This window comes from Pieris rapae, chromosome 10, assembly GCF_905147795.1.
Source record: "Pieris rapae chromosome 10, ilPieRapa1.1, whole genome shotgun sequence".
NCBI classification, from domain to species: domain Eukaryota; kingdom Metazoa; phylum Arthropoda; class Insecta; order Lepidoptera; family Pieridae; genus Pieris; species Pieris rapae.
This window is the reverse complement of record NC_059518.1, coordinates 533,805-547,899: the sequence shown is the minus strand read 5'-3', so window position 1 is coordinate 547,899 and position 14,095 is coordinate 533,805. Positions and strand designations below refer to the sequence as shown.

Sequence of the window (14,095 nt, the reverse complement as noted above, 5' to 3'; positions counted from 1 at the left end):
ATATTTGTATAGGGATTTTGTTACTTACTATTCGTTTATATTCAACATGGTTTTGTCTTCTGTAATATTATATTTGACCATATCCATAAAATCTAATGGTTTAGGGCCCAGCGCCCCAGCAATTGAAACTATGATACCATTGGCGATTCAAGGTACGTACCTATAAACATACGTGCCTATAGCACTAATCTAGTTTAGTATATAAGGGCCAGTTATCAGAGATTTAGGCACACATCGAGTCCTAGCTTTCTAGATCAAAGTCTAAGTTAGAAAAGCAAAATGTTTGCGAAGGTAGTGTGTAAAAGATTTTAATATGATATATTATATTTTAATATTATATTTATATTTTGTTACATAAAGTGAGCCTAAAATATAGTTTTCTATCTGTTATCTTGAATAGCTCTGATAAGCAGTAATCTAACTTCCAAACCGAAAAAATAATTATTACACACGAAAATAGAACCTAGTTCAAACAGCTTAATGAACTTTGCAATCGGTTATCAAATTAATGGTTTTTTTTCAGGCCATAGTTGCATGTGCGCTGCTGGTGGTGGCACAAGGAGGTTTGATATCTGCCCCTCATGGCGCCATCTCCTCTCAAAGCATTGTCTTGGGTCACCCAGCACCAGCTGTAGCTGCTGCACCAGCTTATGGATACGGCGGTCTTGGCTATGGACTAGGTCTAGGTATGATAAGAATAGGCCATATTGACTGACATTTAATTGTCAGACATTCATCTGTATATACTCGTATAAAAATTAATTCCTATTTCCCTTAGTCACGGCGTCACATGTGAACGGCTGGACCGATTTCGCTAATTATTTTTTTCTGTTTGTTATTATCAGAAGAAGGTTCTTAAGATAGAAAAAGAATAAGAAAATTGCGTGAAAATTTAGAATATTTAAGAATACAAAAGTCAGTATTACTTAACCACCATATTAAGTAATACCGACTTTGGTTGGTTAAGATTCACTAATCAGCCCGGCAGATGGCGCTGCAGTCGGTATTTCGATTATGTATTTATACTGCAACTAAATATCTGGTTGTTTAATATCCTAATTGCTTGAAATATCTTGCAGGACAACGTCTGTCGGGTCCACTAGTGTATAAATATGATATATTGTTTTACTGTTTAATATTTAAATAACTAATTATATTGAATGGATAATGATGTATCTAGTTTACCCGCCTTACCTATTTTCAAGGTCGTTTACAGGTCACGGAGCAGTGGTTTCGCACGCGCCGATCGTCCATGCACCTTTGGCCCACGCCGTTGCCCCTGTTGAAGTATATGTATGTATTTTTTACTAACCGAGAATATCAATAGAAAAGGAGTACTAATATTTAAAAAGGGGAACAAATATGCTGAAAGCCTTACCGCGAACCTAAATCGAACTAATATTTTTATCATACATATTATATCCTATTGTTTGGATGGATCCCTGCAGCTGAGTTTCTTCATCGGACATTACGACAGAATGTAAAATTTTATAGTCCGTCCTTCCACAACTGAGCGTTTCTTTGGGCAGTTTTTGTCGCGTAGTCACCACTATATGGAAACAGCTGCAGTGGTATCACTTGACATCAGGCCTCCTGCTCATTTTCCTGCTGGTATATAAAGATAATGCATAGGTGAACTAACTTTATAACTTTAAAATAATACCACCATACATTTTGTACCACTTTAAAAAATGTTAGATCGGTGGTACGTTAGATTAGTGGGATATTTGGTACGTAGATGGCCATCGGTATCTTGTTCTATCACGTTCTTTATGAAGGAGTTTTTGGATTAATCGGATCTTTTCCATGATGTTGTCATATTATTTTGAATGGCTTTGTTTCTCACACAATCGCGAAGGAAAACATGATACAAAATACTTGGACAATGTTACAGGCCCACCCCCGCTACCAGTTCAATTACGGTGTTGCCGACGGCCACACTGGTGACCAAAAGAGCCAATGGGAATCACGGGATGGAGACGTTGTCAAGGGTCAGTACCAGCTAGTCGAGCCTGATGGTACCATCCGCACTGTCAACTACTCTGCTGATGACCACAACGGGTGAGTCGAATATCATCTATAATCCTAGAGGCTTTTGATACCGAATACGTGTACCACATTTACTTTTTTCAATTGTTTATAACATTTCAGTATTAATACCTTAGTTTTGCAAAAGAGCGGAAAAAAGCTGATTTTTATTTACTGTGCTCTAATTGGAACCATTACCTATAAAAATATAAGTAAGATGAAAAACAAAAAGTAAATATGAATATGTATTATGAGTCTTCAGAAAACACGTATTTTTTATATATTTGAAGCATAATAATTTCCTGGCGCCAATAAACATCATTAGAATCATTCAAAAAATATACAGTTTGCAATGAAGAATACCTACAGTTAACATTAATGTTAGTGTTTTAGCTTACCTACGACAAAATTAAAATGGTATATAACCATAAAACAGGGTAGAATGTTGTATATAAATTAGCATAACTTTAACTTTTTTTTAAGTATGGTTGAATGAAAAAACTGGATTATTGAGCTCTAAACTTAAATTATATCATTCCAGATTCAACGCGGTGGTGAGCAGGCAAGGTCACGCAGCTCATCCCGGTCCCGCCGTCGCTGTAGCGCACGCTCCCATCGCATTAGCCGGGCATGGCGGTCTTCTTCATGGATAGACGACGATAGTCTACTTAGGATAAGCTTCTAACGATAAATGTATGCTTGGTTATGGTACAACGAACGCTTAAGGCACAGCGTTTCATAAGGTGTATCTTCTGGGACGTAGGCCCAAAGTCATATCGCTCCATTCGAGTCTTGACTATTGTATTATATTTTCTAGTAGTTTGTAAGCTTTCATGTTTTTCATTGTTATACATTTTATGAAACGTTAGACAATGCCTACGGGGTTCTGTGGAGGCTCCGGTTAATACTCGGTGTTAAATATATTTTTTTCATACATACTTTCGTTTTTGTCTCGAAAAGTGCATTCAAAGGCAACTATCTCGAAAATAAAAACCTGTTCCTTACCCTACATTACGTGAGGAGTATGTAACATCGCCACAAATGAATAATATAAAAGCTCAGGGCTTTTTAAAACGGTATCAGTTCTCACTCAAAATCCTTCAACAATTATCAAGAACACAACATGATATCGAAAGTAAGTAATGTTTTATTCAATTGTAAACGAATTTGATGTTTCATGAAACAAAAGACGCAAATAATTTCAATAATTTTACAGGTGTTTCTTCTCGCTGCTGCATTCATTGCAGTAAACGCACAAGACCACTATTCGTATGGACAAGCCACATCCTCTCAATCAATAATCCGTCATGACAATTCACAAAGCCACAGATATAACCAACCAATAGCGATCAACGCTCCAGTATACCAATCAGCCCCCCTTCAATCTGCTTTAACTGTACAACATGCTGCACCCATAATTTCTCATGCTGCCCCTCTCATTTCTCACTCGGCCCCTATCATTTCGTCTCATGCACCCATCATTTCTCATTCTTCCCCTTACATTACTCACGCTGCACCAATTGCCCAACATGCCATTCCAACTCGCACCTACGCTTCCCCTGTTCTTACTCTTCAACATGGATCTGGTCTTTACAACCAGCAATACGCACAGGGTCACCAGGAATATAACGTGAGTGATCAATTTTAAAGGATTTATGTAACTTTATCAGGCAAGTAATTTTAATATATCTTCTTCCAGAGCTACCCAAGATACGAGTTTTCATACGGTGTGAACGATCCTCATACTGGTGATATTAAGTCTCAGCATGAGGCTCGTGATGGCGACCGAGTGACTGGCTCCTACAGTCTTCATGAAGCTGATGGCTCCGTGAGAACTGTACACTACAACGCTGATGCGCACAGCGGGTATGTCTTTTTAGCTTAGTGATGACTTCTATAAATTTAATGATTCATATTTTCATCTTAAAATAACAAGATAAATTTTCTTAACAAACTAATATTTGTTTCAACTCAAGATAAATTTTCTTAACATACTAATATTTGTTTCAGATTTAACGCTCAAGTCCAAAACTCTCAGCCATCCAGACATGCTACTCCAGTTGTCTCTCATGCATCTCCTATATCTCATGCTGCGCCTGTCATTGCCCATGCCGCTCCCATTATCTCACATGCTGCCCCAGTTTACACTCATGCTGCACCTCTATATACTCATGCCACACCAGTCATATCTCATTCCGCGCCCATCGCTCAATATTCCTCCTACCATTAATATAGTAAAATACTTTTGAACTTCAATAAATCTAGTCTTGTTATATTATTTTTATCTTTTATTTCTATGTGTTATTGTAATTCCTATTAAATATATTCCGAAGAGCCGGCAGCTATTCGGACAAAGAATTAGTCTATTTAAAAGGCGCTGCCATTATCTTGGGAACCTTGCCTAAAGGGACTCCTTATATAATATATTTTAGTTATTATTAACGTTAGTTATTGATTTCTGTTATATTAATTTACCCTTAATAATATAATGTAAACGTAGTCTATCAAAGTATATTTACATTAAAAAAACAAATCTATACCTAGTTATATTGAACGCGTCACGCCTATGGCGAAACTAAACGCCACTTATCTAACCGTAAGAAGTTCTGCATAGAGTGACGTATACGTCAGCGCATTTTGTAAAATACGGTCTCGTGTACGTTAACCTCGTTGGACTGTATCGGCTTCCGCGTCTTCTCCTTTCACCACATTCCTTTAATTAATTTGTGAAAACATACGCAACGAATTATGCGTATGTTTTACATATTTGACGATTAGTTTTATAAGTTCACTAATGATTTGTGCAATTCGCAGTTGAAATGATATTTGTTCAAGTTATAAAATGTTAATTATTTTGATTAAAGCAGACTTTTTCTTTAATAATCAACAAGTATGATATTTGTTTCAAAATGCATTGTCAAAGAAAAATATTGATTTCGTATAAATGTTTATATTAATATTAATTTTATAAACAAAAACGATTAAAATAGCAATAATCTGTTAAATTTTAGGTTCCTGGGTCAGAAAATACACTACTCCTGGATATTCTCTTGTGGCGTAACCGACTATTTAGCTAATCGCTACGCTTATTAACATAAGCTTGTCCATAAATCTAATAGTCTCGTTTCGTTAGCGAATGCAGGAAATATTGGTAAAAAAATATTCTGATTGGATTTATACTGAACATATAAAACTCTTTACTAAATAGTTAAAATAAACATTAATTTGTAATAAGCACGGCCGCTTTTGTGTTTATATTGAATGTATATCATCCATATAAACAAAAAAAAACGGCATATATCATATAAGTAGTAGAAATGAAAAAAATATCGGTTATGTTGATAGATCATATACATTTTTCTTTTTGTAGCGTGTTGTTTTTATAAACAATGTTTCTCTATATTTATAAAGATCCTCTTTGTATTTTTTTGATATGAATTAAAATAATAGAACCAAATTTCTTATGTATGCTATATATTAAAAAACTAATAAATTACACATGTACCAACAATTAAATAATAGGCAAAAAACTTATATCTAAAAATATCAGTTCTGATGATGAGTTTCGATGTGAACATGTTGACCTGGAGCGGAGTGTTTCACAACTGCATTAAATCTGAAATGACATAAAAAATATGATATAATGATCTTGCTAAAATAAAATATTTTTTACACTTGCTTATAATTGTTATATAAGCATTGCAAAAATACGGTATTTAATAAGCCACGGATTATTATAATTAGTATAATATATATTTTTTATTATTCATTTAACAGTATAGAGTATAGACAAATCCTATTATTGAATTTTAGAAAATCCTTTTTACGTGTTTAGATTTTCATACAAATAACTGTTTTTATTTAATTAGCTCTATCAATCAAATAAATCACCACTAGAAATGTTGTGTTATTTAAATAATATAATGAACTTTCATATTCGTAATTATTTTACTAAAATAAGATTATATGCTTACCCATGATGTTTGTCTGAGGTGTATTCGACGGTTCTCACAGACCCATCGGCTTCATGAAGAGAATAGACTCCCTTGACACTGTCGCCATCTCTCACCTCATGTTGGAACTTATTGTCTCCGGTGTGAGGGTCTTCTACTTTGTACTCATACTGATACTTCGGGTAAGCCTGTAAATGGATACGATAATCTAATTTGGTATTAAAATAGACGAAGTGTGATACGAATGAAATGAATGGAAAGTTTTAAATGAGAGGCGGATATCCGTATACGAAATAACGAATCAGACTTACGTAATAGTCGATAGGCTCGTCGTGAGAATGGTCTTGGGTTTGATGGTAGACCGGTGTTTCGTGTTCCTCCTGGGCATGGTACTGTTGAACGGGGACATGAACGTATTTGATCTGTGGCTGATGCTGGGGACCTGGATAGTGAGCGTGAACGCTTTTGTGGGCTTCCTGTGCGTGTTCATTAGCCTGGTAATACTGTTTGTATGGTTCCGGTGTCACGTATTGGTAGGCTTCCTGCGATTGAGATTCTTCTGTCACAGCTGGATAGTGCACGACACTCTGTGAGGAAAGTGGATGGCCATGTTCTGCGTGTGCTTCTTCACGTATCGGTGCCGGTTCATTGGCATGTTGTGGGTATCTATAATCTGCATGTACTGGCCTATATCTGTAACCGTGTTCCTCGGCGAAACAGGCCGCAATAATCGATGAAACAACTAAGATCTGTAATAAATATAATAAATTAGATTTATTTTTTTAAATATTAATGAAATTATTATAAATGTTCCAGTCGTACTTTAAACATTTTGAACCTTCTTCTAAGACCTCGGCAGTGAAACTGTTGAATTAGCATAGGTATAAACCTCAATATATAGTGGAGACGTTACGAGAGAGAATTGTATCAATCTTACTGCTTGGGGCGTCAAATTTGTAACGCGCAGCACGCTTTGAGTCTACATGATGTAATTTACGTAATCAATGTGAAGGTTGTACAGCGGATGTTCTGAACAATGATCCTTATAATTAAATGAATTGCAATTAAGTTCCTGTTGTATTACTTTTTTTACACAAATTTATTTTTGATTACGAAACGCATTAAATTATTGTATTAAATTACTGTAGGCTTTATAATGACAAATATAAAATTATCATATAGAATACTATGTTCTATGATTTCGGATGAAACAGCTTTTTTCCTTTTAAGTATTGGTTAAAATTGAGATGATAGAGAAGTCATACCAGCAAGGACGGTTAATATGTTTTAATACAAAAAAATCATCCACTATAATATAGGTATTTAGATCAATTTTTTCTGAGATATAAAATTTAATATTTAGCTCATTTTACGCATTTAAAACTTTTAATGTAATTTGCTTATGTAACCTAACTTTTATATATTTTATTCAACTTTAAATACATATTTCCACTAGGTTAGACGTATTTATATTATTTCATACCAATTACATAACAGACTTAACGACTTGCATTTTCTCACTACAATATATCAAAACACAATTAAGAATTAATCTTAAATCTAACAGTTGTTCTTGTTAGTCGTAAATTGTATTAGCCATTACATTTCAAATAGAAAATAAACACAATGCTGTAATTAATTAATTTTCTATAAATTTGCTTCAGCCCACATCTGCTAATAATAATAAATTGAAGATTTGGACGAATCACTATTGATTGACTTTTTAAAAATACCACATAGTGTAACTTACTAGTGACTAGTGGCCTCAAATGTGGGTATTATAAAGGAAAGGATTTCGTTAAGAAAAATGAAAAAACAAAGCTATACAGAATACAGGAGTAGTCAGAAAGTGATCTCATTTGTCACTGTCAGATGTCTGGCGAGAACTTAATTTTTTTTATAGGGGGGCAAACGGGGCAAAATGCCAGAGGGTTTGCGAGAGCGTTGCTGGCCTTTTAAGAATTGGTATGCTCTTTTCTTGAAGGACCCTAAGTCGAATTGGTTGGAAAATATTTATTTATTTAAAGAAGAAAGTTCAAAGAAAATGTGAATTCTGAAGGTGTTAGTAGAGTGTATGTTTTTAAATCAGTATTATCATAATTTGGCTGACCTCGGTATCAGTCATTATCCATATAGTTAAAAGTTATTATTCGCGTATATCTGTCGTTTCACAGAGTAAAAATAAACATCCAAAGAACAAGTGAGTTTTGTTTAAATATTACTATTTTTGTTATTATATAATGTTATTTTATTTATTTTTATAATTATTTATATAATTGATGTATATTTTATTTTGTGAATGTGTTTCTTTCCTGTCGATTGACTATGATCATCTAATTGTTTGTGTGTAATGAAATAAACTAATAACTAAAGAAAGTTTTATTGCGGGTTAGAAATTAATTGCATTATTACCAAAACATTGTTGGCATAGTGGCTTTATCCCAGCTGCGCATCAATGGAGTTTTTTTCTATGTGTGCATTTAAAATTCGCTCGAACGGTGAAAGAAAACATCGTAAGGAAACCGGCTTGCATTAAACCCAAAAAATCGACGGCGTTTTTCCGGCACAGAAGATTTTTCATCATCAGTTCATCTACTAAGTAAGATTAAATTGAATAATAATCATGAGACTGATACAGAAATCTAAGGCCTAGAAATTAAAAAATTTGGAAGACTTTTTAGACAATTATGAGTATTTATGTATGTTTTAGAAATTGCGTAATATTTTTCGACATGCAAAATGCAAAGCCCCAGACTTTAGTGCTCACTATTAGTATTCAGACCCGATTGAAATCTAGTTTTCTATCTAAATACAGCGGAAGATACACTGTGCATTTGGAATTAAATAAACGTTACAATAATAAACGACGCTAACCGTTTAGAATATATTTAGAAAGTACTTAGCATTTTTTATGCCTTGATTCAGACCACATCTTATGTTTGGTAAACTCTTCCTTTTGGGCGTTCAATAATTTGTTTTTAAATTTAATATCGGTTTTATACAGTTATCATAAATAAGTAAGTAGTTTTTTGTAGTTTAGTAATCAAAATTGTACACACATTTAAAAATGTTTGACATATTTTACACTACTATTTTAACTTATTAACCTATTACAAATATATAGAGTAAAAAAGATTTTATATAAATTCACTCATTCATTCTCTAATAACAGTTCTGGGGTACTGTCCGCAAAAAATCGATTGAGATACAAAAACTAACCATGTCATTGCCATGACGTTCTCAATATCGCGACAATTCATTGACCTCATAATTTTAAAACCTCAAAGTATTGATGTTGTTTTAAACTTCTGTAAAAACTCGTACCAGCAGGGTATAGGGGCTGACATAATAAGCGTATAAGCGGGAAGATTCTAACAACTAATTAATGACAATTCTAAGGACGAGCTTTGTCGAGGAAGAGTATTTTTATATGTAATCTTGCTGTTGGTCTAAATGGCCTTGACAGCTCAGGAATTGTTTTTTTTTCCTGAGAGGATGCCGCAGCGGGGTAGTCCATCGCAAGGCAGGAAGAAAGCTCACTGGAGTGAGCGAAGTACGAAGTAAGGTTGTTGAATATGCATCCAGGGTGTCTTTTAACTTGTCAGTGCTATAGGAATAGTCTGAAAACGAAAAATTCTAAAGTGATGCATAGGTCTGAGTTGTTCAAGTCGGAGACTCGGGGCTTTATACTCCAACAGCTTTTGTAATAGATACCAAAGTTATTAAATTGAATAATAATCAATCTCAGAGATATTGTTACGTTAAAATTAGTTATTAAATGTTGCCTAAATAAATTTCGGCTACGTGTTTAGCAACATCATACAATGTAAGTTGCAAATTTTCGTCATTCTTAGTTTAACAAAATATACTAAATTAGTGTACATAGCTACAGTCTGTCTATATTTTCAATTATGGAAAAAATCTGTTTCAGATAAAAGGGTTTAATCCTATGTTAGGTATATCCTAATTTACATCCTAACCGTATTTCGATAATCTGTTACTAACGCATCCTCCAAGTTCATTTGGAGATGCAGAGATCCAGAAAGAGAGAATGGCAGAGTGGAGGTCTCCAGATCTGAACGGTGATTCCCAACTGATCAATTAAAGGTCCTTACAGGTCTTACCATCACCCTACCGTAAACATATGTAGGCCCTCCCATTGATACCTAAAAATCTATGTGATATGTCGATCGCGTGATTGGTAGTATTAGTATCTTAGTAGACAAAAACGACAGTGTTTAAATAATTGTTAGATTTATAATATTGCATTAATAATATAATTATTAAAAAAAAATAAAAAATTTATTTATTTATTCACACTTCGTTGCAAAGAAACACAAATAACACAATACATAAAATACAAGGGATGCAACGGGCGGCCTTATCGCTAAAAAGCGATATTTTCCAGGCAGTTTTTCCCTGTTTTTGCAAAAAATGTATACGTAACTAGGCTAGCTTATTATTGAAGCGGTGCTTGTAACGAATTGTTCAGGCCGGAGCAATCACTAGTTAAGAATGCAAGAGTAAACATTAGTGAAATCAATATCACCTTGATTGATACTTTGTTATTAATATAAAAGACAAATTCTATGTCAACTGCATCAGTTCATACTTGACTTTGACGTTGAAATTAACTAAAATGTTTTCCAAGGTACATAATGTTTAAAATATTTTATTCATCAATAAATACATAAATTTACTTAATCTAGTACATTTCCTGACATTAACATAAAAATAAATCTTTCAGATAATCCTCGCTGCTCTGGTAGCTGTAACGGCATGCTACGAGCATGGTCATGCACCAGCATACTCCTCGCAGCATATTTCGAGACACGACGGCCCACCTGAAGTGGTTCATGTAAAGGGATACGATCACGGCAAGGGACATTATGATACGGTTGATTACCACGTGAGTATCGTTTAAATGCTTCGGTTTTTAAAGTATTCTTAAAGGCAAAAATATATTTATATTGAGTCAGTACAGGTAGATGGCGCCTAAAGAGAACTAAACGTTTTGAGTTAATAAACCTAGTGTAGTAAATATAACAGTGAAAATAAATACTTTAAATATAAATGTTGAAAAAATGAATAATACTTAAATATTTCTTTATATTTCAGGCATACCCAAAATATGCTTTCGACTACAAAGTAGAAGACCACCACACTGGTGATATCAAGTCCCAGCACGAGGTTCGTGATGGTGATGTCGTGAAGGGAGTGTATGCTCTGCACCAGCCCGATGGCTCTGAGAGAGTGGTACACTACCACGGAGACAAACACACTGGGTAACTATATTTCATATTAATACAATCGCTGTATTTCAATTTCCTAACATTGAAATGATTTTCATTTTTTTCACCCTAACCTACCTCAACACACGTTCTTCGAACTTAGACCAGTGTCGATAATTTTTGAAACCAAAAAAAATTACAGTAAGATGAAACCCATTAGAAATGCAGGGAATATGATCAAAATGAAAGGAAAAATAAATTACGGTCGATCCGAGTTCGGGAAGTGGGAGGGGGGTGACTTTTAAGGGGAAAAAATTGTTTATCTTGATTTCCGGCGAAACTACCAGTCCTATGGAAAAAAGTTATATGGCAAAGTTGTAGGTCATAAAAAGATCTACAACTTTGGTATTTACAATTTTTTCACATAACGTCAAAATTTAGGTGAAAAATTCAAAAAACCAAGTTTTTGGTTTTTTATTTATATCTTTTTTTAAAAGTTTTTTTTTTCTACGAAATTTGGTGAAAACTTACCTTCTTATGTCCCAAATATACTGTAATTTATTTGATTAAAAATATTTATTTTTTCGCTTCATTTTAACTTAATATCAAAAAAGCACCCTAATTTTCAATCGAAAATTCTGACGTCAAAATTTCAGCTTTTTTCAAAAAGTTTGGGGGCTTTTTGTTGGTTGAAATATCTACTTTCTGATGGTGTAAAAAAAATATACATTACTATAGGAAATATTATTAGAAAATGCAAAAAATTGAAAAAACCTCAAATTCGAAAATTGTCTTTTAATTATGAACAATTTTGAGGTATTTATTAAAATTTACACTTTAATTACTCAAAAAACGTAAGATTTCATGCTTCATTGATAAACGAAAAAATTGGAAATTAAAATATACTTCTATAATTAACAAACAAATAAGTTAATAAAGTTAATATTTAATAAGACATCTACAATATTTTGAAAAAGTTGTAGAATCTTCTGTAAATAATATTTGTAGATGCCTATTTTTTGCTGTTTTAAGATAATTTATATACCTGAGTGACCTTCGGTGAATTTTAGCCCAGTGTAAGTTATTTCATTGAAAAGTGAGGATGGACCTAGGAGGGTCTGGGCCTTACTGCTACCTGCTATTTCGTAGCAGCTGTAAAAACCGTTAGCCAGTATTCGAGATACAGAGTAGTGTACAACATCGTTTTTAAAAATACACCTGCAGGCTGAGTTACTCTAAGTGATTTGTGAGAAATTTACTTTATTCAAAGAAAAATTCAAAATTCACCGAAGGGCACTCGGGTATATAAATTATCTTAAAACAGCAATAAATAGGCATCTACAAATATTATTTACAGAAGATTCTACAACTTTTTCAAAATATTGTAGATGTCTTATTAAATATTAACTTTATTAACTTATTTGTTTGTTAATTATAGAAGTATATTTTAATTTGCAATTTTTTCGTTTATCAATGAAGCATGAAATCTTACGTTTTTTGAGTAATTAAAGTGTAAATTTTAATAAATACCTCAAAATTGTTCATAATTAAAAGACAATTTTCGAATTTGAGGTTTTTTCAATTTTTTGCATTTTCTAATAATATTTCCTATAGTAATGTATATTTTTTTTACACCATCAGAAAGTAGATATTTCAACCAACAAAAAGCCCCCAAACTTTTTGAAAAAAGCTGAAATTTTGACGTCAGAATTTTCGATTGAAAATTAGGGTGCTTTTTTGATATTAAGTTAAAATGAGGCGAAAAAATAAATATTTTTAATCAAATAAATTACAGTATATTTGGGACATAAGAAGGTAAGTTTTCACCAAATTTCGTAGAAAAAAAAAACTTTTAAAAAAAGATATAAATAAAAAACCAAAAACTTGGTTTTTTGAATTTTTCACCTAAATTTTGAGGTTATGTGAAAAAATTGTAAATACCAAAGTTGTAGATCTTTTTATGACCTACAACTTTGCCATATAACTTTTTTCCATAGGACTGGTAGTTTCGCCGGAAATCAAGATAAACAATTTTTCCCCCTTAAAAGTCACCCCCCTCCCACTTCCCGAACTCGGATCGACCGTAATTTATTTTTCCTTTCATTTTGATCATATTCCCCTGCATTTCTAATGGGTTTCATCCTACTGTAATTTTTTTTCGTTTTTTACTATTTTTGAAGGCTTCGGCACTGGTCTAACTACGTTTTTCCACTTTCTTATAGTTGTCTGTTACGAGTTCAAACTTCAAGTTAAGGTGCGATAATATCAAACTTTGCTAGTAGTTTAATTAGTGTTGCTCTAGTGACTTCAGTGTGTGAGTCTCATCACTGAGGTCATTGGTTCGATACCCAGCTGTGAACCAATGGATTTTTTTTCTATGTGTGCATTTAACATTTTCTCGTACAGTGAAGGTACATCATGAGGCTTGCTTTAGAGCTAAAAAGTTAACGGCATCGGTAAGGCACAGAAGTCTGAACACCTACTTAGCTTCAAAAATCTGTGACCCAGACCTGATTCTTGCCCAAAATTATATAGAATTAGTCAAATGTTACTTTTAAATTTTTCAATTAATAGCGACTAAAAATAATTTCATAAATGTAATATTAAAACATATAGTAATTTTTTTTTTGCAGTTTCCACGCTGATGTGAAGTATGGCACTCATCATGTTGTACCAAAACAACACAACGGACATTACTAAATGTAAACATTGATTATCAAAACTGCTGTGATATTTTTATATATTTTGTACAATTTGTTGTATTATGAAATCTATTAAATGTTTAGAATAATTAACTTGTATTATTTTAAAATAACATTATTTAATTAACGTATTGTAAATGAGTTGCTACAATTTATTGGTAATGCTATCAAAAGAAGCGAA

General features: G+C 33.1%; 4 protein-coding genes across 5 annotated transcripts; 3 read left to right on the top strand and 1 right to left on the bottom strand.

Annotated features, from left to right (window-relative positions):
• The first annotated feature begins 240 nt into the window (after positions 1-240).
• Positions 241-2,964, top strand: LOC110997619 (cuticle protein 7-like). Of its 2 annotated transcripts, none has more exons than XM_022265874.2 (5): positions 241-291; positions 524-680; positions 1,217-1,293; positions 1,895-2,061; positions 2,570-2,964. In XM_022265874.2, exons 1-5 carry the CDS (start codon positions 280-282, stop codon positions 2,679-2,681), a joined length of 525 nt encoding a protein of 174 aa, XP_022121566.1. In that variant the 5' UTR covers positions 241-279; the 3' UTR covers positions 2,682-2,964. The 2 variants fall into 2 exon arrangements, with proteins under 2 accessions (XP_022121566.1, XP_022121558.1); XM_022265866.2 differs by having other exon boundaries at positions 524-686.
• Positions 2,965-3,028: 64 nt separating this feature from the next.
• On the top strand, positions 3,029-4,306 carry LOC110997551 (cuticle protein 18.6-like). Its single transcript, XM_022265773.2, has 4 exons — positions 3,029-3,163; positions 3,245-3,658; positions 3,728-3,894; positions 4,039-4,306. Exons 1-4 carry the CDS (start codon positions 3,152-3,154, stop codon positions 4,256-4,258), a joined length of 813 nt encoding a protein of 270 aa, XP_022121465.2. The 5' UTR covers positions 3,029-3,151; the 3' UTR covers positions 4,259-4,306.
• A 1,185-nt stretch (positions 4,307-5,491) lies between these two features.
• Positions 5,492-6,906, bottom strand: LOC110997560. Its single transcript, XM_022265785.2, has 4 exons — positions 6,804-6,906; positions 6,293-6,730; positions 6,003-6,169; positions 5,492-5,644 (listed from the first exon to the last, which is right to left on the bottom strand). The coding sequence occupies exons 1-4, from the start codon at positions 6,858-6,860 to the stop codon at positions 5,575-5,577; spliced, it is 732 nt and encodes a 243-aa protein (XP_022121477.2). The 5' UTR covers positions 6,861-6,906; the 3' UTR covers positions 5,492-5,574.
• A 3,670-nt stretch (positions 6,907-10,576) lies between these two features.
• Positions 10,577-13,977, top strand: LOC110997654 (cuticle protein 19-like). Its single transcript, XM_022265905.2, has 4 exons — positions 10,577-10,632; positions 10,729-10,890; positions 11,100-11,266; positions 13,846-13,977. Exons 1-4 carry the CDS (start codon positions 10,621-10,623, stop codon positions 13,910-13,912), a joined length of 408 nt encoding a protein of 135 aa, XP_022121597.2. The 5' UTR covers positions 10,577-10,620; the 3' UTR covers positions 13,913-13,977.
• The last annotated feature ends 118 nt before the right edge of the window (positions 13,978-14,095 follow it).

Bases quoted from the DNA above. Each gene is read 5' to 3' on its own strand.
- LOC110997619 (XM_022265866.2), top strand. The intron at 687-1,216 runs GTATGATAAGAA...GGTCGTTTACAG, and splicing joins TGGCTATGGACTAGGTCTAG to GTCACGGAGCAGTGGTTTCG. The intron at 2,062-2,569 runs GTGAGTCGAATA...ATATCATTCCAG, and splicing joins TCTGCTGATGACCACAACGG to ATTCAACGCGGTGGTGAGCA.
- LOC110997551 (XM_022265773.2), top strand. The intron at 3,659-3,727 runs GTGAGTGATCAA...ATCTTCTTCCAG, and splicing joins AGGGTCACCAGGAATATAAC to AGCTACCCAAGATACGAGTT. The intron at 3,895-4,038 runs GTATGTCTTTTT...TATTTGTTTCAG, and splicing joins AACGCTGATGCGCACAGCGG to ATTTAACGCTCAAGTCCAAA.
- LOC110997560 (XM_022265785.2), bottom strand. From the start codon at position 6,860: ATGCTAATTCAACAGTTTCACTGCCGAGGTCTTAGAAGAAGGTTCAAA. The intron at 6,731-6,803 runs GTACGACTGGAA...TATTTATTACAG, and splicing joins GAAGGTTCAAAATGTTTAAA to ATCTTAGTTGTTTCATCGAT. The intron at 6,170-6,292 runs GTAAGTCTGATT...ATCCATTTACAG, and splicing joins ACGAGCCTATCGACTATTAC to GCTTACCCGAAGTATCAGTA.
- LOC110997654 (XM_022265905.2), top strand. The intron at 10,891-11,099 runs GTGAGTATCGTT...TTTATATTTCAG, and splicing joins ATGATACGGTTGATTACCAC to GCATACCCAAAATATGCTTT. The intron at 11,267-13,845 runs GTAACTATATTT...TTTTTTTTGCAG, and splicing joins CACGGAGACAAACACACTGG to TTTCCACGCTGATGTGAAGT.